The sequence below is a fragment of the Chinchilla lanigera genome, unplaced genomic scaffold (genome assembly GCF_000276665.1).
Source record: "Chinchilla lanigera isolate Chin_1 unplaced genomic scaffold, ChiLan1.0 scaffold00118, whole genome shotgun sequence".
In the NCBI taxonomy this organism is placed as follows: Eukaryota; Metazoa; Chordata; class Mammalia; order Rodentia; family Chinchillidae; genus Chinchilla; species Chinchilla lanigera.
Window position 1 is genome coordinate 2,900,527 of NW_004955519.1, and position 23,671 is coordinate 2,924,197.

The 23,671-nt window shown below is 37.9% G+C and overlaps 1 protein-coding gene across 3 annotated transcripts in view; it reads left to right on the forward strand.

The window, feature by feature from the left end:
• The first annotated feature begins 2,275 nt into the window (after window positions 1-2,275).
• The window catches only part of Asb9 (ankyrin repeat and SOCS box containing 9), a 38,557-nt gene continuing 17,161 nt past the window's right edge, over window positions 2,276-23,671 (forward strand). The window contains exons 1-3 of one of the 3 annotated variants that reach the window (XM_005409176.1): window positions 2,276-2,344; window positions 11,779-12,004; window positions 20,164-20,243. In XM_005409176.1, the coding sequence (XP_005409233.1) occupies window positions 11,911-12,004; window positions 20,164-20,243 (174 nt within the window). In that variant the 5' untranslated portion in view covers window positions 2,276-2,344; window positions 11,779-11,910. The other 2 variants (XM_005409177.2, XM_013506982.1) reach the window with 2 other exon arrangements.

Sequence of the window (23,671 nt, forward strand, 5' to 3'; positions counted from 1 at the left end):
CTCATCTACTTTATTCAGAGGCTCTGGAACTCTGAAACTTCTAGATCTTCTCCAAAATTAAAATGACCATGAAAGATAAATATTTTGAATTAGTTTAGAATACTGAGGAAGCCACAACAGTGCAACTAAAGATACTCGTGAAAGTCTTCCACAGCTGCTTCAGCAAGTGGCAAGAATGGTGGAATAAGTGTGCTGGAAGTAAAAGGGCATGTTGGGGGTGTTTAATTACAATGCATCTTCACTGTAATACATTTTTAAAAATTTAAACGTTAATTATATTTTCAATCACACCTTGTAATCTAATATATCCAGTATATGCTGTCTGTATATATTTATTTATCCCACTGTATCAATCCATTATGAGCTGTGACCTATTCTTTAAGATAATAAGCTTTCTTGTATCACTTGAAGATTTTATGTCCCAGTGTTTTTTGCAAAATCCATTAAAACATTTAAATGCTTGGGTACGTCATTCAACATCTCTAGTTTTCTCTTCACATTCATTAAAGAATTTTCCCCCTGAATTAATTCCCCTGCCTAATATTTCTAATATTGCCATGCCAAATAAACATGAGGTTTGTAGATGATTCTTTTTTTTGTTTTGTTTTGTTTTTGGTAACAATGCTGCTTGCTGAGAAGATTTATGCACTGAATACAAAGAGAATAGCTGACGCTTCAGAGACATCGCCTGAAGCTGCCGGGCGAGGAATGAATTGCTGAACAACTCCAGCTTGTCAGGGGAGGATGATTTCCCTACTGGAGGACCTCCCAGTTTCTCTCATAACAAGTCACTGCCAGGGTCTACCCTTGCATAGATGTATCTCATTTGCATATAGAATGTATCTGCTCCTTCCCTTAGCAGAGCTTACCAGCGTGAATATATGGATCACACTCAGAATAGTAGTCTCCTCTCTTAATGAATTTGACCTGTAAAAAATGTATAACAGGTTTTAATTTCTTTTAACAATTGTTTTCTCCACCATTGTTATATCTTAGAAGGCTTCCAGCTAATAGAAAAGTTGCAAATATTAATAAAATGAATCTTTGTAAAAAAAAAAATGAATCTTTGTGTCCATCACCTCAATTCACCAATGATTAGTATTTTGCTACACTTGCATCTTTTTGATGTATTTGTGTATATACAGGTGTGTACATACATATATACATACACATGTATATATGTACATGAATCCATATCGTATATATTTACATGTGTAAACCCATATGTAATTAACACATCATCTTTAAAATGAGCTATTTGCAAGCCATCATGATCCTCCACAAGGGCGAGGATTAGGATGAGTTGAATGAGGAAAAATTTAAGTAGGCACTGAAAAATTCAGTCATGAAGGTGAATATTTTAGTGCAATATTTTACAAAGTCAAAGTCAAGGTAAAAAAATGCATGATATCAGAACATTAAGTATTATAAAAATAACTAAATGATCAAATAGAGCAAACTTTCTAATAAATTTAAAAATTTTTGTACTATTTGTTTTATGACCATCCATCATTGATGGATGTGATGAGAACAGTGTTTCCTATCAGCCCAGGGTTCTGAGACAGATGGCTGTTGGATTTATGAGTTACAAGGACTTGCAAGCAGATTGGACAACCCCAAATTTTTACACACTCATGTGTTTTTTACTATAGAACTTGCATTAACTTTTTTGCTCTGGTACAGGATGTACATACAGGCAAACATTTGTTGGCCTCACAAGCCCATATGGTTCACATGAACTACTTTGTTGTGCATCTCCTAAGAACACAAAGATTCTCCCACAGAACCGCAGTGCTGTGATCACCTGGGAAAACATGAAACTGATATATTATAGATACCTAAGACACATCCAGATTTCCCAGAGTGTGGCTCTGATGTCTTTTCTGTCTTCTTCCATCATTCAGCATTTGATCAGTGATCATTCATTGATTTTAGTTATCAAGTCTCTTTATTCTTCTTTAATCTAGAAAGCTTTCCCTCACCACTTTTGCTTTCACATCATTGGATGTTTTTGAGTCTCTGTGACACTAGGGGATGTGCCCAGTGCCTTTGCACTGAGCTATATCACCAGCCCTTTAAAATTGTTTTTATTTTTAAGATAGGTCTCACTAAGTTGATAAATTGCTCAGGCTGAGATCCTCTTGACTCAGCCTCCCTCAGAGCTGAGACTGAGGGCGGGTGCCACACCAGTGGAATTTTTGAAGATTCCATTCCCATTGTTATGTAGACTGTTTCTTCATCTTGATTCTCCTGACTTCAGAATACTGCAGGGAGATCCACCATGACTGCGTAGGTGGCAGCAGGGACAGAGGGAAGCTCTGCTATGTACATCAGAGGAAAGCAGGTACACTGAGTTGGGGGCAGTAGAGAAAGCCAGACACAGGAAGGGAGACAGAAAGAGAAACTAACTGGATCAAAATCCAGTGTCAGGAGGATTTAGAAGGGAAGTTAGACTGCTCCTACTCCATGGCACCCCTTACACCCAGCTTCATCATACACACATCTTAGGAGAGGACTGGGCACGCTGAGGGGGTGGAACAGGGACCTTAGCGGCAGCTAGGCCGCTAGAATAGGCTCCCAACTCTTCTACCCTCCCCACTGGGAAGAGGGAACAGTGCATGAGATGATTTCAAGCTACTAAAGGCTGGTGAATGGTACATGAAGTAACCCCAGTGGGCCCTTGGGGAAGTTGAAATCAAGCACACTACCCTTCTTAGGATCTGTGTCTAAGCCCTGGGACATCTGTAAGCTGGGGGCTCCACAGGCAAGCATCACCTGTGAATAGTGAGACCTTGGGGAGAGAAGAGACTGGAATGACCCGGAAATAAGCACTTGCTCACTCTTCCCCCAAACACTGAAAGTGTTCTGTTCATAGGACATTATGTGCACTGTGCACGGCTCACTGTCACACACTTGCATGGGAGCCACTGCTTCGCTGGGGGATGTGAAATGCAGCAATTTCTGAGGTTCCACCAAATTCCTAGGTTAGAACATAATGTTTTGGGGAGAGTTAACAAGGAAGGACCACAGGTGAAGAGACAGACAGTGGCAGCCTCACCAGAGGGTGTCTGATAGTGTGTTAAGTGGGAGGCTTGTGAAGGGAAAATACAAAGGCTGCTGTGAGATTTGCTGTTCAGGGGAGAAAAACAGGCATCTAGAATGTTCTGGAGGAAGTCAGCAGAGAACTAGGTGCTGAGTCAGTTACACTGCACCCTCAGATCTTGGCCCAGAGGCAAAGGCCTATGCCCTGAGCATACTTGTAGGTAGGGCTCCAGGCCATCAGACTTGATAAGGCTCCTTGCTCACAGGCAAACAATTCAGCAAATCTTCTGCTCATATTGACTTACCTCTTTCCTTTTTCTCTTCTTTTTTTCTTCCTTCTTCCTTAGTAACAGTATAGCTTGGTGGCTTGTATTTTTTTTTCCTTTCCATTCTTTTTATTAATGACTCACATCCCTTCTGGAGTAAGATGGAATCTTAGCATTTCATTTGCATTTTTCTAATGGCCAGAGGTGAACTTTTTAAATATATTTATTGATCATTTGTACTTCTTTCTCTGTGAAGTGTCTCTTCATTTCTCTTGTCCATTTCTTGACTGGGCCATTAATATTAGGTTTAATTTTTTGGGTTCTTTGTATATTCTAGATATTGGTCCTCTGTCTGAGGAGTAGCTGGCAATTTTTTTTCCCATTCTATAGGTTGTCTTCATTCTAATGATTGATTCTTTGCTGTACAGTAGATTTTTTAGCTTGATATAACCCCATTTGTTGATTCTTGCTGTTATTTCTTGAACAATTTAAGTTCTGTTTAGAAAGAACTTACCTACACTTATGTCTTCAAGTGTTCTACCTGTTTTATCTTCCAGTAAGTTTAATGTTTCTGTTTTAATGTTTAGATGTTTTATCCATTTTTGTTTTTTGTGGATAGAGATAAAGGTCCAGTTTCAGTCTTCTGCACACACATATCCAGTTTTCTGAGCACTTTTTTTGAATAGGCTACCTTTCCTTCAACATATGCTTTTGGCCTCTGTTTTGAAGATCAAATAGCTGAATGTGTCTGCGGAAGTTTCTGTACCCTCAATTCTATTCCACTGATCCACATATCTTTTTTTGTTCCAGTACCATGCTGTTTTTATCACTGTTGCTTTACAGTATAGCTTGAAGTCAGGTATTGCTATGCCTCCTTCTTTGCTCTTGTTGCCCAAAATTGCTTTTGCTATTCTGGGTTTCTTCTGGCTCTATGTGAATTTTAGAATTCTCTTTTCTAGGTGTGTAAAGTATACTGTTGGTAGTTTGATTGAGACTGCATTGACTCTGTGCAACAGTTTTGAGAGGATGGCCATTTTGACAATGTTGGTTCTGCCTATCTAGGAGCTGGGGATATCTTTTCATTTTGTGATGTCCTCTTCAATCTCCTTTTTCAGCATACTGTAGTTTTATTGTAGAGATCTTTCACTTTCTTCGTTAGGTTAATTCATAAGAATTTCATTTTTTGTGAGGCTACTGTGAATGATATTATTTTCAAAATTTCCGTTTCATTTGGTTCAATATTAGTATACACAAATGCTAATGATTTTTGTGTACTGATCTTGTGTCCTGCTACATTGCTGAAGTTTTTTATTAATTCTAAGGTTTTTTGGTGGTGTTCTTTGAGTCTTCTATGTAGAGTATCAGGTCATCGAAAAATAATGATAATTTGAGTTCTTCATTTCCTATATACATTACTTGTATTTCTTTCTCTTACATAATTGCTCTTGTTAATGTTTCAAGTACTATGCTGAATAGAAGAGATAACAGTGGACATCTTTGTCCAGTTCCTGATCTTAGGGGAAATGCTTTTAGTATTTCCCCATTTAGTATAATGGTTGCTATTTGTTTGTCTTATATAGCTTTTTATCCTATTCAGGTATGACCCTTCTATACATGTTTTCTTCAGGGTTTTTATCATGAAGGATTGTCGGATTTTGTCAAAAGATTTTTCTGCATCTACTGATCGTGTAATTTTTTACCTTGCTACTGTTTATATGATGTATTACATTTGCTGACTTATGTGTGTTGAACCATTCTTGCATTTCTAGGATGAAACCTACTTGATCATGATGTGCTATTCTTGGATAATGTGCTACATACAACTTGCTAATATCTTCTTGAGGATTTTTGCATCTATGTTCATTAAGGAGAGTGTCTTATACTGTAGTTTTCTTTTTTAGTCAGGTCTTTACCTGGTTTTGAGATCAGGGTGATGCTGGTTTACATAAATGAGTTTGGCAGCACTCCATCCCTTACAATATCTTTGATAAGCTTGAGCTATATTGGTGATATAACAATTCTTAAGTATTTTCTAGAATTCAGCAGTGAATCCCAGGTCCTAGGATTTTTTAGTTGGTAGATGTTTTTATTACTGCATAAATTTCACCATTTGTTATTAAGTTGTTAAGCATATTTATGTCTTATTGGCTTAGTTTTGGTTGCTTGTATCTGTCTAGGAATCTATTCATTTCTTCAAAATTTGCTAATTTGTTGGAATGTAATTTTTCAAAGTAGTTACTAACTCTCTTCTGGATTTCCACAGTGTTGTGATTTCTACCTTTTTCTTTTCTAATTGCATTGATGTGAGTCTTTTCTTGCTTTTTCTTGGTAAGTACAGCTGGGAGCTTATCTATTTCATTTATTCTTTTGAAGAACCAGCTCTTTGATTTGATGATTGTTTACTACTTTTTTAATCTCAATTTTATTTATTTCTGCTTTCATCTTCATAATTTCCCTCCTTAATTTCAATTTGGAGCTGATTTGTTGCTGTTTCTCAAGTATCTTAAGATTTGTCATAAGACTGTCTATTTGAGCTTGGTTGTGATGCATTTTTCTTTTAGAACTGCTTTCAGAGTTTCCCAGAGGTTTTGAGGAGTTGCACCATTATTATCATTAACTTGCAGAAATTTTAGTTACTTTGACTTCTTCTGTGGCCCATTGGTTGTTTAGGAGTATATTATCAATTTTCCAGGTTCTTTTGCCTTTTCTGAAATTTCTTCTATAATTGATTTCTGTTTTGATTGCGCAGTGGTCTGATAATATGCCTGGGGTAATTTGAGTTCTTTTAGATATAGAGAAGCAGCCCTTTTGACTTGGTATATGATTTATTTTGGAAAATTTACCATGTGCTGATGAAAAGAATGTATACTCTGTTGTAGAGGGGTGGAATATATTGTATGCATCCATTAAGTTCATATAGTGAAGGGTGTGGATCAGCCCTGATATTTCTTTCTTGGTTTTGTTGAATAGTTGATGTATTTCTTTCCAAAAGTTGGGGTGTTAAAATCTCCAACTATAATTGTGTTAGTGTTTATTTGACCTTTTAATTTCAGCAGTTTTTGTTTTAATGAAGAGAGGAGCTCCAGTATTTGGTGCATATATGTTTTTCAATGTTATGTTTTCTTGTTGGACTCTTCCCTTAACTAGTATGTAATGGCCTTCTTTTTCTCTTCTAATTACTTTTAATTTGAAGTTTGCCATGACTGATACTAGAGTTGCTACCCCTGCTTGCTTTCAGGTTCCTGGTGCATGAAATGTTGTTTTCCATCCTTTAATTTTTAGTTCAGGAATATCTTTTGCATTAGATAAGTTTCTTGAATGCAACAGATTGCTGAATTCAGTTTTTTGATCCAGTCTGCCAATCTATGTCTTTTAATTGGAGAGTTGAGGCTGTTAATGGTGAGAGATATTACTGAGATGAATTGGTTATTTACTATAAATTCTTTCTTTATCTGTTGGTGTATCCTTTGCTTCTTTTTCCTGATTTTTGTTGCTGTTTATCCACTGACCTCACTAATTTCCTCTGCTTTTTAGCTGTGTCCAAGTCATTTTTTCTGTCAAGAATGTTCTTTTTTGTTTGTTTGTTTGTTTTTCCAGTACCGGGAATCAAACTCATGACCTTGCCCTTGCCAGGCAGGCGCTGTGCCGCTGAGCTAAATCTCCAGCCCGCTGTCAAGAATATTCTTAAGTATTCTCCCTTGATTTTATTTAGCACTCATATATCCTCAGAGGTGCTCTTTCTCAAGGTAAAACTTATTTGTGTATCTATTTTGAAGGATAACTTTATTGAGTAAGGTAATCTGGGTTGGAAGTTATTTGCTCTTACAGCTTCAAATACTTCATTCAAAGCTCTTTTGGTCTTTAGGGTTTGTGTTGAGGGATCGTCTGTTATTCTTATTGGTTTATCATTAATCATTATATGTGATTTTTTGTTTTTCTCTGGCTTTTAAAAAATTCTGGTTTTTACTTTGAAGATATCAGTATGTAATACAACAACCAGTTAATTTCCTACCACTTCGTCTGTAACTCTGTATTGTTTGTATTGTTCTTATGCTATTTTGTAAATGGATGTCTGTTTGTTAATATGTTTTCCTTCTTTTATTTTTAAAATAAATTAAAAAAAATAAAAATTCTTGTTTTATTGGCTGGGTATGTATTAGTTTAGTAAGGATATACTGAGGTGAGCTCTTTTTATCATTATAACTGTTTGGTGTTCTATGAGCATTGCTTACTTGTATTTTAAACTCTTATAACTGGGAAGTTTTCCTCCAGGATTTCTGTGTGTTAGTGAATCCATCTGTGCTATCTTCTAATTTTCTCTAACTCTGAAAGCCTTAGATTGGTCTTCTTATTGTTATCTAGTAGCTGTTGGATAGTCTTCTCTTAATTTGTTTTTGGCTACTTTGAGTTGTACATCATAATTCACCATTTTGTCCTCAATATCAGACACTGTCTTTACATTGGCAATTTCTGCAATGTATGAATTCTATATTATTTTTTATTTCAAGTATTTCTGTCTGACTTTTTTTGAGGAGTCCATATCTTTGTGGAATCTGTCATCCAAATTTTGAACTGTTTTGGCTAGCTAATCCATTTTTTTACCTATTTCTCCAAAATTCACTGTGGGCCTATTGAATGAAATTGTAAACTTTTGGTTCATTTCCTGTTTGATCTCATCTATTTTCTTTATCCTGTCTATGAATTGTTTCATAGATTTCTGCTACCTGGCATTTTCTCTCCCTTTTGTGACCCCTTCTGTGCCTTGAGAGAGCTGGAGGAGGCATTCAGAGGTCTTCTATTTCCTTGTTTTCCCATTCTCATATGTGTATCTGTGTTTCTTGGTATATATAATAAATATATATAATGTATAATGTATATAATAATATATAATGTACATATAATATATAATGTTGTATATGTATAATTTATATATAACTACATAATGCATATAAATATGTATATTAATACATTTATTATTGCATATATATATTTAATTATTTATGATCTCCTTTTTTCCCTTCTCTTTTTGGGGGGAGCTTACTGTAGGTTGGGGACTAGAGAAGTGAGGAGAGTTTGGGGCTTATATGTAAATTTTTAATAGGATGTTGTTTCTTGTGAATAATTTTATGTCCAGTGCTAGAATTTACTCCTTGTATTATTTACTTTAAATGATTTTTCTACTCTGTCCCTATGTTTTGTGAAAAGAATTACTTCTGGTTATACCAGCATCCACAGATTCAATCTTACATAACTTATACATGATAATCCTTGCAGTTACATTTCCCCCTTTTGTCTATTCTCTATGTGCACTGTGATAGTTTATTATTTGTGGTTATTCTGTGGTGAGGTAGGTGAGGATGGGTTGGAAAATAGGATGTGAGTGAATGAGGAGTGTTACACACTAAGGAGGAGGTTTGAGGAGGGGAAAGGTGGTAGATGAGAAGAAAAGGTTAATGTGGGGTCTGACTTTTTTGGAGTACTTTTAGTTGAACTGAAGGGTTCTGATTACATCAGCATCAAGATGGAGGGAGAAGGGAGGAGGACAGGGTAAGAGGAAGTAAAAAGAGTTAAGATGTGCTATATACATGTACTAACTCCCCACAATACAAGTAATTATTATGTACAGCAAACATTTACTAATAAATATAATAATTAGAGAAGAATGAAAGCTTAAAGCCCAAAATAAATACTGCACTATGCAATATTTCGAAAAGCATATCCTTCTTTGAATCTTATTGCAGCGCTCCATGGAGTAGGGATGGGTCACTGCTCTCTAAAGCAGCGTCAGAGCTCAGTGTGCAGAGCCAGTCCCGCAGAAACAACTGAAAAAGATAGGACTTTAGCCTGAGAAAGCAGAGAATTCCAAATTATCAGAGAAGTGGACCTCTGAATTTTGGAAGGTTTTGTGCTAGAAAAATTGCTGGCTGGAGTAATTAGAGGTTTCAGCACTTCGACCAACTGTGTTTGGAAGTAACTTTTAAAGCTCCTCAGGAGGAAGACCTCAGGGGTAAAAAACCTTATGACGCATGAGTGAGGTGAGCCTTAGGCATTTAAGTGAGGGGGTGCAGATGCACTGGCGTCTGGGAACACTGTCCCTGGTAGGGAAAGGCTGTCGCCGTACCATCTGCTGCACAAGGCCATTCCTTTGCCTTACCTAACCTGAGCCAGTCTCACTGAACACCCAGACACACAGTGAGGGCTCCTGGGGCTGACTGGGAGTTAGTAAGCTTGCTTTTCTCCTGTAACTTTTGGTAAGACACCACATTACTCTATAGTCACAACTCAAGCACATGTACCTCAGTTTTATCCCTATACTAGTATTTAAATGTGTGAAAATCTTCTGGTAAATAACTATTGTTAAACAGTTTAAAAAATTCAGCTTCCATCATCCTATTCACTAGTGGTGAGCAACATTATAAATATAATCAGCAATTAAAAGCTGATGAATTCCTTCCCAGGTTTTAAGGCAACAACCCGGAAACTGTTCACTGTCATTCTGTAACATAAATTTGAAAATGGAAAACCATATCCTTTTGGAATTTGATTAAAAGTAAATAAAGAAACCGTACTGTGAAGATTTTCCTAGGACAAAATGGCCATGGCATCCAGCTTTTCCATCATGACTCTGTTTATCTCCTTCTTACCAGTCTATGCTAAGAGTACAGTTCTCACTCTAAGCCAAATCTACGTATTATTCTTTAAATCTTTCTTGGTAGAGTAGTGAAAAATTTGTACTTTTTTGGTGTTCTCAGTTAATTCTACAGTAGAGATGGAGGGCAATTTGGCAGTATTTATGCTATTTAAAATTAGAAGCTCCTTTTTAAATTAAAACTTGTATAAGATAACTATAGATTCATGCAGTTCTAAAAATTGTATAGAGTGACCCCCCTGACACTTAGGTCAGTTTTCTCCCCTGGCAACCTTTTGCAAAAAAAATAGTGTAATATCACAAGTGGAAATCAACATTCATGCTATCTATTGATCTTATTGAGATGTCTCCAGTTTTACTTGCACTCATGTATGAGTCTCTATGTCTTTTTATACAACTTATCACATGTATGAGCGTACCTTTAGCTTAGCGTTTCCACTCTTAGGATTCTCTACTCTAAAAATATTTGCATATGCTAACAAAACTACGTGTACAAAAATATGAGCTGCAGTGGATGTGTAGTAACAATGAAATGATAACATTCTGCTTGTATCATTAGGAGAGTAAGTAAATATCTTGCCATAATATGGATTGCAGTAGTGAATGAATAAAGAAGCATAGCCATATAAGCTGAAATGGAAAGATCTTTGAGACAAAATAAGTGTAAAAAGGATAGAATGATATGATAATTTTATTTAAGTGAAAACACAAAGGAACACTTATGCATATATATATATATATATATATTTCAAAATATGAAGGATAGTCTTCAGACTGTTAATGATGGTTACCAAATATTTCAACTGAGGATCTATTAATCCAGAAAGTGAGGCTACATCCTTGGCATTAAAACAAATCCACAATTATTTCCTCACCAGACAATGCTTGAAGAGTAACTCAGAGCCTTCCCCAACAAGGATGGAAAACCCTCTTCCATCTGGCAGACAGGAGCAATGACAGTCTAGAGGTGACCAGCAGCCTGTTCCAGCACTCACGGGTGTGGTAAAAAGAGAAAACTGGAAATCGAAAAGCCACATATATAGAAAGTTCAAATATCTTGTATAGGCAAACCAATGAAACCTTAACAAAATAACATTTGTTTATAATTAACAATTGAAAGATAGCAGATCTCTTTCACACCCCATGTGACCCTGCAATCTATTTTTCCAATTATATCTACTCATTATTTATTTCAAAGCTAAAACAAAAGGTGTAGAGCAAGAGTGTAATTGGACAGTTAATAAAATCCTTGTGGCTGAAATGAAGAAAGTAGAAGTTATTTCCAAATGGTGCATTTTTGTAACATATAGACCCATTTTTCCATAAGACACTCCCAGCAAAATTGAATCCACATGTGTAGATGGCCAAGGCGTGCTATGCATGTTACTGTGCAAGCAATTTGCAAGGCTACTGCAAAACCAGCCTTCTCAGCTCTTGGGTGCTGGGGCTAGTTTCAACACCATGAAGCATCCAAGTAGCAGAGTTCAACAGGGTGAACAACTTTGCAGCGAACGAGTTGTTTCCTTTACCCCCCCACCCTGCTCTCTTCGTCCTCTGAAAGTTAAAAACTGTGAATTTCCTTCCTGATAAACTCCAAGGCTTCCTCACTGATTGGTCTCAGTTTTAGAAAGGATATGACATCAGCAACCTAGCAGACTTAAGGCTGGGGGGCTGTTGTAGTCTTTGGCCAGCCTCCAGCCTGCTGGGTGGTGTGTATGTGTGTGTGTGAGTGTGTGTGTGTGTGCGTGTGTGTGTGTGTGTGTGTGTGTGTGACCACAGGTAGTACTCAGATTACCCTGCCTGTACTGTTCTCTGTTGCAGACTGTCTGACCACCACGTGTGTAATTCAGCCAGCCACAGAACTGGAATTTCCCAGGGGCATGAGAAGCACGGAATTTGGACTTTCCTAAGCAACTGAAATAGAGCGTGGAACTTGCTGGCCCAGGAAACACCATGGACAACGAACAAGAAGGCAGGAATACCAGCAAGCCCCTGGGGCTAGGAGGCACTCCTGAGACCAGGAGCTTTTTGAACTCATTTATGAGGGGTGAGTCCTAGGTGCTGTGAAATCACAGTGCTGGAGTGGGTGATTAATGTGCTTAGGAGAGAAGAGAACTGGTCAATTTCAGTGGGTCTGTCTGAGGTGTGTCCATGCAGCAGTTACGGATGGATGGTCCAGCTTGCTGATATATATTCTTTACACACTTGTTCAAAAATGTGTACATCTCTGTATTTTTGCAGAATGCTACAGATGATACAGATATAACTGTCATAGATAATTAGTAAAAACTTCAGCTCTAAGGAATCATTCTTTCTGGGTCAAATGCATTATTTACTAAGCTGGAGGTTTACAAGTTACTTATAAATAGGAAAAATTTTTATTAGAAGCTCTTTCATTAAAAGCTCGTAGGTATTTGCAATCTATGTTGGGACTGGGCTTATAAAGGATGTTCAAATATTGGGCACTAATTGATTTGCTTAAAAAAGTTGGAGAAGTATCTTACTGCCAGGTGATGTCTTTGCTAAAGCATGAAGTCCTACACATATGAACAGTGTTACTCTCTTGTGAAGATTCAGCAGGTGCTTGCTGGCTGAAAGGATTCTGAAAAATGTGTCTAAGCATTTGAGGAGAGAGTATTATATTCATTACCCCGGTAAGCTGCCCACTACACTTCATGATCAGAGGGACAATAAACCGGGAGGCTGAAATCAGCTCCTATGCAGGTACCTGAAGGGGGAAAAACAGAAGAAATAAAACACCTTCTCTCTGACTGGTTGAGCAGACAATGCTGTTCATTCATTTGCTTATTTATCCAATTTTGCTTATAAAAAGAGCAGAACAGTAAATAAGGAGTAGGGTTAGGATCCACAAAGTCAGAACTGAATTAATATGTAAGCATGCTGAGCACAAATTTGGAATACTAGGAGAGCAGGGTGATCCTAAATGTCACTTTTGAAAAAGAATTTGGCAAATATATTTTTAAGCAGCAAACCAATCACTCTGTGAAAGAATCAGTAATTTATTGATATCCACACAATTCTCTGGTAGCTAAGCATTATGTTTATTTTTGTCTCCACATGGTGAGGGGGACCCAGCCACTTTTCACAGTTCAGAATTTTGTAAGGTCTTAATCCAACCCTGGTTGTAGCAGGATGGGTGGGTGGAGAATCAGAGATATGCTGATTAGAAAGTGAACACGTTACATCACAGATAGAATGCAGAGCATCTTAGGAAGCCTTGTGGGGACAAATTCGGGAGCTAGAGTCAGATGATGAAGCTTTAAACACTAGGTGGAGGATTTTAACGTTTATGGGTCAGGGAATTGGCAATCATTAGCAGTTCTGGAGCAGAGACATGACAGTAATGAAGGGCATAAGTAAATTAATCTAGCAGGCACGGTCAGGATAGATTGTGGTGGCAATCTAGGAGATTATTGCACTAAACTACTCATTCTCAAATTCTCATGCTCCTCAAAATCACCCGGAGGGGTTGCTAAAATGAAAAGGATGCAATAGGTGATGAAGTGGTGGGTCTGAGGTGAGGCCCAGAGCCTTCATTAGCAGCAAGCTCCTAGGCAATGCTAATGCTGATGGTCAGGGAACACACTTTGGAAACCATGACACTAATCAAAGCATGGAGTGTGCATCTAGATCAAACCGGAAATGACAAAGAAATGGTGATAATTTAAAAGAACATAGACATCAGGTTTACTGCTTGATAAAATATGAAAGGTAAAGGAGAGAAGGTAGCCAAAATTAAAGTTTTCCAGCCTACATTAATGCTGGGTAGGGGAGCTGGGTAAGAAGGAATTTGGGAAGGACAGTAACTTAACTTGGGAGTGGAATGAGGAAGAGAGGATGCGGAGTTCTTTTTTGAATAGAAAAATACCAATAACTGTGCCTAATGCATAACATGATGATACAGAACTGGGATTGGGGCCAAGTGCAGGTTGGGAGTTGCTGACCTCAGAATGTTCTGTGGAGGGGCTGTGGTTGAAGCCCATCAAAAGGAGAAATTTTCTGATGGCCAAGAGCTAAGAACCAAGGATGGAGCCCAAGCTTCTAGTCAAGGACAGGCTCAGTGAGTTGGAGAGAGAAGGCGGAAGAGACTTCAGTGGTAATTCCAAGGGACTAAGGGAAGAGAAGCTTTCAAAACGCTGGAAATTACAAAGGGTAGATTCCTGGACACCTCTGCTTTTCCACTTCTTGCTTCTCTGAATCTCACTGACAAACTGCTATTTGCCTTCCACATCCAGCGGAGCTACTCCTCTAGTGAAATCTGATCTAGGCGTTCTCCCTGGTTTGCATTAGTCTTGCACCTTAGGTAAAGCCTCAGGTATAGCTTTTTGCATTCGTTTTTGCCTCTGAAGTCTTGACCTTGGTGAAATGTGGAATATGAAACACTCAGAATACCATTTCCAAGTGGATATGATAAGAAATTCAGCTCAGGTGAAGCATGTCCCTGGTTACAAGGACAAGTCGGAGAGAAGATAGGGCCTAGATTGGATTCATTTTAGGGTTGCTGTTACCCCTCCACCTGCAGGCTTTTTTCTTTGCCTTCTCCAGAAGGAAGGGAAGAAAGATGTATGTATATATGTATGAATGTATGTGTGTATGTATGTATGTATGAATTTGATGATGGATAACCAATCCTTCTTAGAGATTTATTTAATGCTTGACTTTCCTGTCCCAGGAGAGGGAGAATAATGTCCTCTCTTTGTTTTATTAATGCATAATGGTTATACAGACTAATGGGTTTCATTTAGCATATTCGAACATGCTTATAGCATACTTGGATGATGTCCACCCCACTCCTCCTGCCATTTTACCTTTCTACGAGTTGAACTGTGCTCCCTGAAAGACAAGTTGAAATTCTTAGCTCTTATATCTCAAAGTGAAACATATTTGGAAATAGGGTCATTGTGGATATAATGTAAAATGACGTTATGCTGGAGCAGAACAGATGCTTAAGCCCACATGACTGGTGTTTTTCTAAGAAAAAGAGAGGAGACATACAAGGAAAACACTGTAACAACAGAAGCAGAAGTGTCTATAAGGTGAGGAAGATCAAGGGCACTCTGGATTACTGCCAGAAGCTAGAACAGTTGAGGAAGGACTCTCCCTGGAACCTTTGGAGAGAATGTGGCCCTGTTGACACCTTGATTTTAAATTTCTGGCCTCTAGGACTATGAGAAGATAAATTTCTATCATTTTAAGTCACCTAGTTCACGGTGCTTTGTTATTATAACCCTAGGAAACTCATTCACAGCTGCCCATAGAAACTTTGGGAGACACTGAAAGACAAACTAAACACAGTAAGCCCACTGCCCACCTTATTGCAGTTGCCATTCTTACTGTCTATCTTTTGAGTTTTTGCCTGCAGTTTCTCCTATAGAGCTATTTCCTCCTTCACAAAATTGAGGCTACCCTATAGAGTTTTCACATTTAAATGGAAGACAGGCAAGAACAGGCATTGAAACAATACTCTGTGGTGAATTTTTAGATATTGGAGCAACTTAGGAGGGGGACGCTTTCTGAGAGTAATCTGCCTGTTTAAACGGAATGGATGATAATGTGAGGTCCCTATGGAATGGAGAGGCAGAGGGAGAGACACGGGGGAGGGAGAGGGAGACTGGAGAAAGAACTGTAGTGAGCAGGACTGACTTGGCTGAGAGTTGTCTCAATGGGCCTTTCTGTTTGCCTGTTTCTGATTCGGGGCCTTCATTTATCGTCCTCTTTTTTTTGTTTGTTTGTCCTGGAATCAAACCAAGATTCACTGTAATTGTAAACATGGCATCCAGATCCTTTGCAGTGTTGGTTCATGCCACTGAATCCACCCGTATTGTATCCTGAAGACTGAAGGCAAGTGATCCCATCTCCCCAGCAAGCTGACCTCTCTTTTCTTGACCTTACAAAATGTTCCCAAGATAGAGAGATTTCTGCTACTTCCCAGCATTCACTAGGGCTCTCAGTGTCTTGGTAATAGCTCTTTTCAGAATGTATCAATTAGAGCATTTTAAAGCTTTCCTGAAATAATGGAAATTTTAGAAATCATTCCAGAAAGTGCAATAAAAATGAAATAGCACCCTTCTTAATGTGCTGTAGGTTTGCTAGAGACACAGTTTTCTAAAAGGTAAGTTTAATGGCTCTAATTGGAGGGCCTGTAGAATGATTTTGTTATGAGAGCTCCCTGCCCCGTTTCACCTATGAGCTACACTGCTGGACCTATGATGTCACCAGGGACCTCATTTGTCATCCATCTTTTGGCAGCAAAATCAATAGATGAGGGCTGAACAAGTACTTGAGAAATACTGAACAGTATCAAATTTTAAGAATCCTTAATATGTGCCCAGGGCTTGAATAATGTGTTACATATAGGTAAGGACCCTCGAGGTTCAAAGACTTTGGCGTAGTCAATGGAAAGGGACATTGTAGACTTGAGTCTCCCCTTCACTGATCAGATAGTTTCTTACTGTGAGCATCATCGTGTTCGGGCAGGAAAACAGGTCCATTTCCTGCTTGTTCTGCTCTTTCCAGCGCCAGTTGCAGGTGAGGCTGCTTCTGGGTGTAACTGGTGTGTGTTGAGCCTATTGCTCATTGACTGCTGGAGGTGTGAGTGCCGGGAAACCCTGGAGAAGCACTTACCAGCTCCTGTCAGGCAGACCCCTCAGTTTGGGTTTCATGAGGTGCACGTCTCAATTATTTCTTCAGTGTTTTCCATTGCAAAAGAGATGTGTGGACTAATTCATAGTGCAAATTACAGTGTTGGTTAAATTACATGCGTTTGTGTACGTATGTGTGTACCTGCACTCATGCATGCACAAAGCGTGCTCTCTGAATGTTAGAACAGTGTTAGCCTATCTATCATCACTGTTTTGATTCCTACCTAATCATTCAGTTCTGCCATCTGACGAGGCTAAAATCCTTGTATAAATAAATATGTTTAGGCTTTAAGAGGCCCCAGTTCTTTTTTCTGGGCAGGAGCCTAGAACAAACTCTAGAGTAACATGACTTTAAGTTAGAAAGGGAAGCTCCAAACATTGCTAATGAGAATATGAAGTGGTATGTGCACATTGAAAAATAGTCTCAAAAGCCAAGGAACTGTATTACAATATCATACAGCAATTCTCCTTGTGTGTACACCACAGAATCCAAACCATACATCCATTCAAAACTTGCGCATGAATGTTTGCAGCAGCACTATTAATAATACCCAAAAGGTGGAAACAGCACAAATATCCATCGACTGATGAATGAGTAAATAAAACGCAGTCTATCTGTACAATGAGTACTTGACCAAAGAAGGGATGAAGTACAGTGAGGATGAACCTTCAAACATATGCTTACATGAAAGGCATCAGTCACAAAGCCGCACATATTACAAGGATCCGCCTATAAGAATGTCCAGAATAGGCAAATCCATAAAGACAGAAAGTGGATCAATGGTTTCCAGGGCCGGGGGGGAAGTGGAACAGTGCAGTTAATGCTGAAGGGCATGAGATTTCTTTTGGGGGTAATGAAAATCTTCCAAAATTGAGTGTGGTATCAGCTGCACAACTCTGTGAATACAATGAAAAGCACTGAAAATTGTGTGGTATGTGAATTATAGCTCAACAGAACTGTTAACTTGCTAGCTAGATACAGATAGCAGTATTGTCAGCCTCCTACTGTGTGTGACAGGACAAACTCTATACTGATGAAAGACACAGGCTGTTTTTCCAGTGTAAGTACTACATTCTGCATGGGTGCAGGACATCAAGTAACCTCTCTTTTTCTCTTGAAGAAGTACAGAATTTATTTGCTTTAAATAGGAGTAATGATTCATAAGGAATAAATAGAAATTAGTTTTTGTCTACACTAATAATATGATTGCAACATTTTTATGAAATCTGAACACAATTATAATTTAGGACCTAAATTACCTGCCTGGACTCTTTAGGCTGTCAAGTCTAATAATCTTAAGTAGCTTTAAGAAGGTTGGAGAGTGTGGCAGTTATATTTCTTAGCAGCTGAGCACTGGGAGACAAAATGGACTAATCATCGTACACATAGTGATCCATTAGGGAGGGTACTTCTGCAAATCTATTTGAAACAGATTTTGAAAATCCTTCTCATTTCTTGGCTCTTTCTTCTCACTTGAGATTTTGTATGAATGGTATTTTGCATTATCAGCACCAACAAAGTGTAATTAGCTATCCATTTAATTCTAATTTGAATCTCAGTCTTTCCATATCTGTAGTCTGAATTTTAGACTTCAGGCCCTAGAAGCAGCGGTATTTTTCCTGTGAGAATTAGGAACCTCAGAAAATACTGTGAGGACATTGAATATCTATTGAGGATAAAGCTTTGAAGGTAGGAAAAACCATTTCACTTCAGCTGTCTTGCCTTAAGACCGTAGTGATCCTAGAAGGAGCGCCCTGGCTGGGCACCGAATAGGCTTATTCATCTTCCTTTTATGTGCTAAATGCTAATGAATCCATTTGGAAAGATGGTAGTTTGCTCACTGAGACAGATTTTCCAGGGCATTGATGGCTCCAGGTGGTGGGCAGGCCTCCTTCAACATGTGTGAAATACATCCTGTCCTTCTTTCATGGCCCTTCCAGTTTGCAAGGGCATTAGCAACTGCCCTGGTTCTCCTGGTTTTCTTAGCACTATGGGCTTCCATGCAAAGCAAAACTGGTATCAGATCATTCTGCCTTGTTTGTACATTGCGTGTTTACCAAAACAGCCAAAGCTGGTACTGACGCCAACCCAGGCAAGCGTCCTTCCATTCTGCCTTTCTGCATCTGTTTGTTCTGGAAATCAGATGCAGCTTGAGAGAGAAAAAATTGGGTCTGTGTCACACTCAGTTACATCCACATGTAATTAAAAGGCAAGAGGAAAACATTTAATGTGTTGGGGGTTTACAGGCTCTGTTCTAAGAGTTAGTATTCCTCCTATATGATTGTAGGCTCTTTTAAATAGTAGTGATTGTGGGGTATAATAAACACTCTGTTTAGTGTTAGGGCAAGATAATAATAATAGCTAATATGTGTGGAGCCATGCGTAATTATATTGCTGTCTTCAGGTAACCAAGAGAAGCTGAGAGTCAGAGCCTGTTCAAGGATCCACAGCTCAGAAATCAAGAGGGTGTGAATTCAGAGCTTTCTTTAAACCCCATTGGTAAAGTGCCTTTGGGGGTAAATATAGGTAATGACCTTGCTTCAAGGTCAGGCTGAACTCTGATTTGCACTCACTTTTGGGACAGGAGGTAATCTATAAATAGATAAGTTTCTGTGTAAATTTCATTCCAAATTTAATGGCATATGTAATTGCATGATTACCTCTATTAGTATGTGGCACTCTTTACTACAGTGCCGAAGTTTGTATTTTATGCAGGAAACTAGACTGGCAACCATAGCTTACAAATTAATGCTGATAGTTAGCAAAGCTCTCACTTAATTAAATGGGCCATTTGCTTTTGAAACCACTGTAAAAATGGAAGGACTGTCATCTGTCATCTCAAGCTTACTCTTTTTAAAGCTTTTTACAATTTAAATTAATTTATTTTTAACTGACAAATAAAATTAAAATGTACATATTATGGGGTACCATGTGATGTTTTGATACATGTATGTCTTATGTAATGTGTAAATTAGGTTCAACATACCAATCTCCTCAAACATTTACTGTTGTTTTTCCCATGGCAGAAACATTCAAAATCCTTTCTCCTAGCTTTTGGAAATATGCAGTACATTATAGTGATCTGCAGTCACCCTACTGTGTCACTGCATACCAGAACTTCTTGCTTCTATTCAACAGTAATTTAGCACCTGTTGGTCAGCCCCTCCTCCCCCTCCCTCCTCTTTATTCTCTCCCTTCTCTGGTAGCCACCATTCTATTCTCTCCTATTTTAGCTTCTACATATGGGTGAGACCATGCAGTATCTGTCTGTGTGCCTAATTTATTTCACAGTGATAACACAAAGATCTCCTTGTCTGCCTCTTTTGTTGTCAGTTTGGGCACTGCCTGTGGTCCTTTAGCTAGTCCAACATTTCCACTAAACCATTCACAAGAACCATCAATACACGGAAGAAATTCCAAAGATCTGATGGGACTTACGGTTAAGTGACTTCTATGTCTTCATCTAGGATCTATTATGTTTTCATCGATGGGTGAAGATGAGTGCATTACAATGCTGTAACCTATTCCTCTCTTTCTATACAGATATTGTGTCTTACTGGTCTCCAGTGCATGAAGCAGCAATCCATGGACGTCTGCTCTCTTTGAGGAACCTCCTCAGCCAGGTAGCTCTTTGGAATAGAATGGTACAATTAAGCACATCCTATTGCTACACCAAACTCAGATAAATGAAATCATAGACTGACAGTAAGCTCTAAATTTCCTCTTAAACAAAATTACCATTTCTAAATAATCATTTCCTTCTTTGGAGGCTGATATAATGCCACAGGTTAGCACAACTGTGCCAGAGTTTAGTACAATTGTAAGCACATAGTAGGTGGCATGCTAAATATCTGTTAAATGAATAACTGGTGAGTTAATGCATTCAAATGGCCTACACTTTACTTAATAAATTGTGTTCTTAAGCATTATGATGTAAAACAGTGATTCTCAACTGCAGTAATTATGCCCCTCAGGAAACACTTAAAATGTCTGAAGCTATTGTTAGTTGTTAGGGTTGTCACACTAGGGTGGGAGTTATAATGGCGTCTAGTGGGTGGAAACTGCTAACTGTCCTACAGTGCATGAGGCAGCTCTCCTCATCAAAAATTATCCATCCCCAAAGGTCAGCAGAGCTGAGGTTGAAAATGCCTGCTGTAAAATAAGTGCTTAAAAATATCTTTTAATATATGTAATCTTGTAATTTCAAGCACATTTTCTGTTCTGCTAAATCCCCAGGTAACTATGGTTCTGGACAGTTTAATTTTAGTTTTTCTGCTCCACAGGTGTAATCCTACTGGATAGTTATTGGAGTTTTGCAGGTTTTGAAATTCCTGGAAAGCTTCACAAAGTCACTTTTAAGAAAACAGCTGCAGTCACCATTCAAAATTCTGTTTTTTTTCAGAAAGTTCTGCTCTCTAAAATGACAATATATCTATTAAGTTAGTAATTCTTAGCTCCTTCTGTACTATTGACCCCTTTGGCAGTCTGGCAAAGTCTGATGTACCCCTTTCTCAGAATAAAGTCTTAAATGCATAAAATATAGCACAGGGGAAACCCATCAAAGTATTAAAACAAATGTGTGACATCATAATATATGGACTTCTAAACTAATTCATTAAAGAAGACCTAGTGGTGATTCTAATAACAGCAAGATTTCTACGTAGGGTGAGCCTATCTTTTGAGATATTTTAGGTGTCTGCAACAATCATAATGCATTAAAATGCATGGCTTTTATTGGTGACAATACTATAAACTCTTTCTACTACTGTGATTTGTTATCTAGATTCTTAATTGAACATGCAAAATTTTGGGTAGAGGTTAGTGAAAATAGATTAAGAAAACTTCCTATAAGAAAGCAATTTAACCCACTCTCTTAAACAGTTTTTCATAGCAGCAGCCTATTATAATTAGAAATATAGATTACAACACAGAACTGCAGGTAAAAAAAGTTAGACTGCTTCTCAGGTAAAATGAAATATTTACCCAATTCTGATAGGATAAAGAATGATCATTGTAGCTTTTATATATAACTTATAATTTGGACAGATGTTCATCTATGTTCAAAATTTATGTGTTTACTGAATGATCACCAGCCAGAACCACATCTTTATCTAAGCACTATCACATTATTCAAGAGAGTTATCACATTGGAACCTTAATTTCTGCCCAAAAACTCAGTGCAATAGTACAGTAGCCATGATTTCCTGCTACTGAGTGTTCGGGTCAGCTGATCTAAGGAGGGCTTTTCTGGGTTCAGCTACAAGCAGCTGGTTAGGTGTAGCTGCTGCACATATCTTCCATCCTTCATAGACCACTGGTTACCTGAGACATATTCTTCACTTGACCAAAGGCCAGAGAATAGCAGGGAAAGGTCAATCATATAAAATATAGTATACCCAGTCTTTGCTTATAGCATATCTACTACTATCCCATTGGTCAAAGCAAGTCACATGACCAAGTGCAAAGTCAAGGATCAAGGAAGTATATATTTTGTCAGCTATGAGATCATGGAAAGGATATGAATGTGTCACACTACCATAGAAGAGCAAACAGTGGAGACCCTAAATTCAATCTAAATGGGTTTGGCAGAATTAACTGAAATGAGATAGGTAAATTATCTAATCCTGTTAGTCATCACAGATGGTATCTATTTTCTTATGATAATCTATAGAGCACTTCAGATAATCATAGAAAAACAGTTGGCAAATTAAAAAATATTTTAGTAAGATAAGTAAAATAAAGCATTCAAGTGCCTATAAGAAAAAGAGAAAAATATGACACATTCACATTATGTCAAAGAAAGGAAAAATGGAATTCATTAGTAGTCATTCTATATCATTGCTTCACATCAAAATAACCCAGGATAAATTTTAAAAGATAACAATGCCTAGGCCTTACCTCCAACATTCTGATTTAGCATAGAGTAGGCCTCATGCATTTAGTATTTTCTAAAAGACTACTTCAGAACCATTGAGTAGGGGGATAAGACATGGTCATTTTGACAGTTGTAGGAGAGAGAGAGAGGCATTTGACACAGAAGCAATATAGTATTGGAAAAGGAATAAGAAGATTGATAAGTTTTTAAAATTAAGAAGTTTATCAAAAGATCATGTTAAAAAGGGTGAGGAGGTAAGCCACAGCCTAGTAATCAATACTTGCAAATTTTTTGCAGTTCTGGGGATTGAACCCACTGAAAATATTTTCAATGAAAATATTCCTGGCCTAAAATAAATATAAAAAAGATAGGCAACCCAGTATAAAATGAACAGGAGACTCGACCTGGCAATTCACAAAGAGAACATCCAAATATTCAATAAATGTATCAAACTGTGTTTATTAGTATCAAATTGAGGTAATGTAAATTAAAAGTATGAAATACTATTACACTTTCCCGTCAATAGAATTATATTTGAAAAGATAAAAACAATACCAAGTGCTGACAAGGATATGGAGCAACTGTAATTCTCTTGCGTTGCTAGAGGGAGTGTAAATTTATAGAAAATACTTTGGGAAATTGTTAAGTAATATCTTCTAAGGTTAAAAATATTCTAACTCCATAACTTAGCAATTCTATTTCTAGGTATATGTGTGATAGATATGTGTATGTGTGTTTATAAAATGCACGTAGAGGTATAACCATACCAGGAAGCAAAAAGAACCTTGAAAACACCCCAAATATCCATCAAAGTAAAATGGATAAATATATTATGGTGTATTACCGTGTCAGTCAGCTTTCCATCCTATGTTAGTCAGCTTTCCATCACTGTGACAAAATACTTGAGAAAACAAACTTATAAGAGGGAAAGTCTTAGTTTGCTCATAGTCATTTGTCTCTGTTGTTTTGGGCCTGTTGTGGCATAGTATATTATGGAGGGAGTTCACAGTGGAGGAAACTGATAATATCATGGTGAGGAGGAAGGAGAAAAGGAGAAGAGAAGAGAAGAGAAAAGAGGAGAAGAGAGGAGAGGAGAAAAGAGAAGAGGGGAGGGGAAGGGAGGGAAATGGAGGGAAGGAGAGGAGAGGAGAGGGGAGGAGAGGAGAGGAGAGCAGA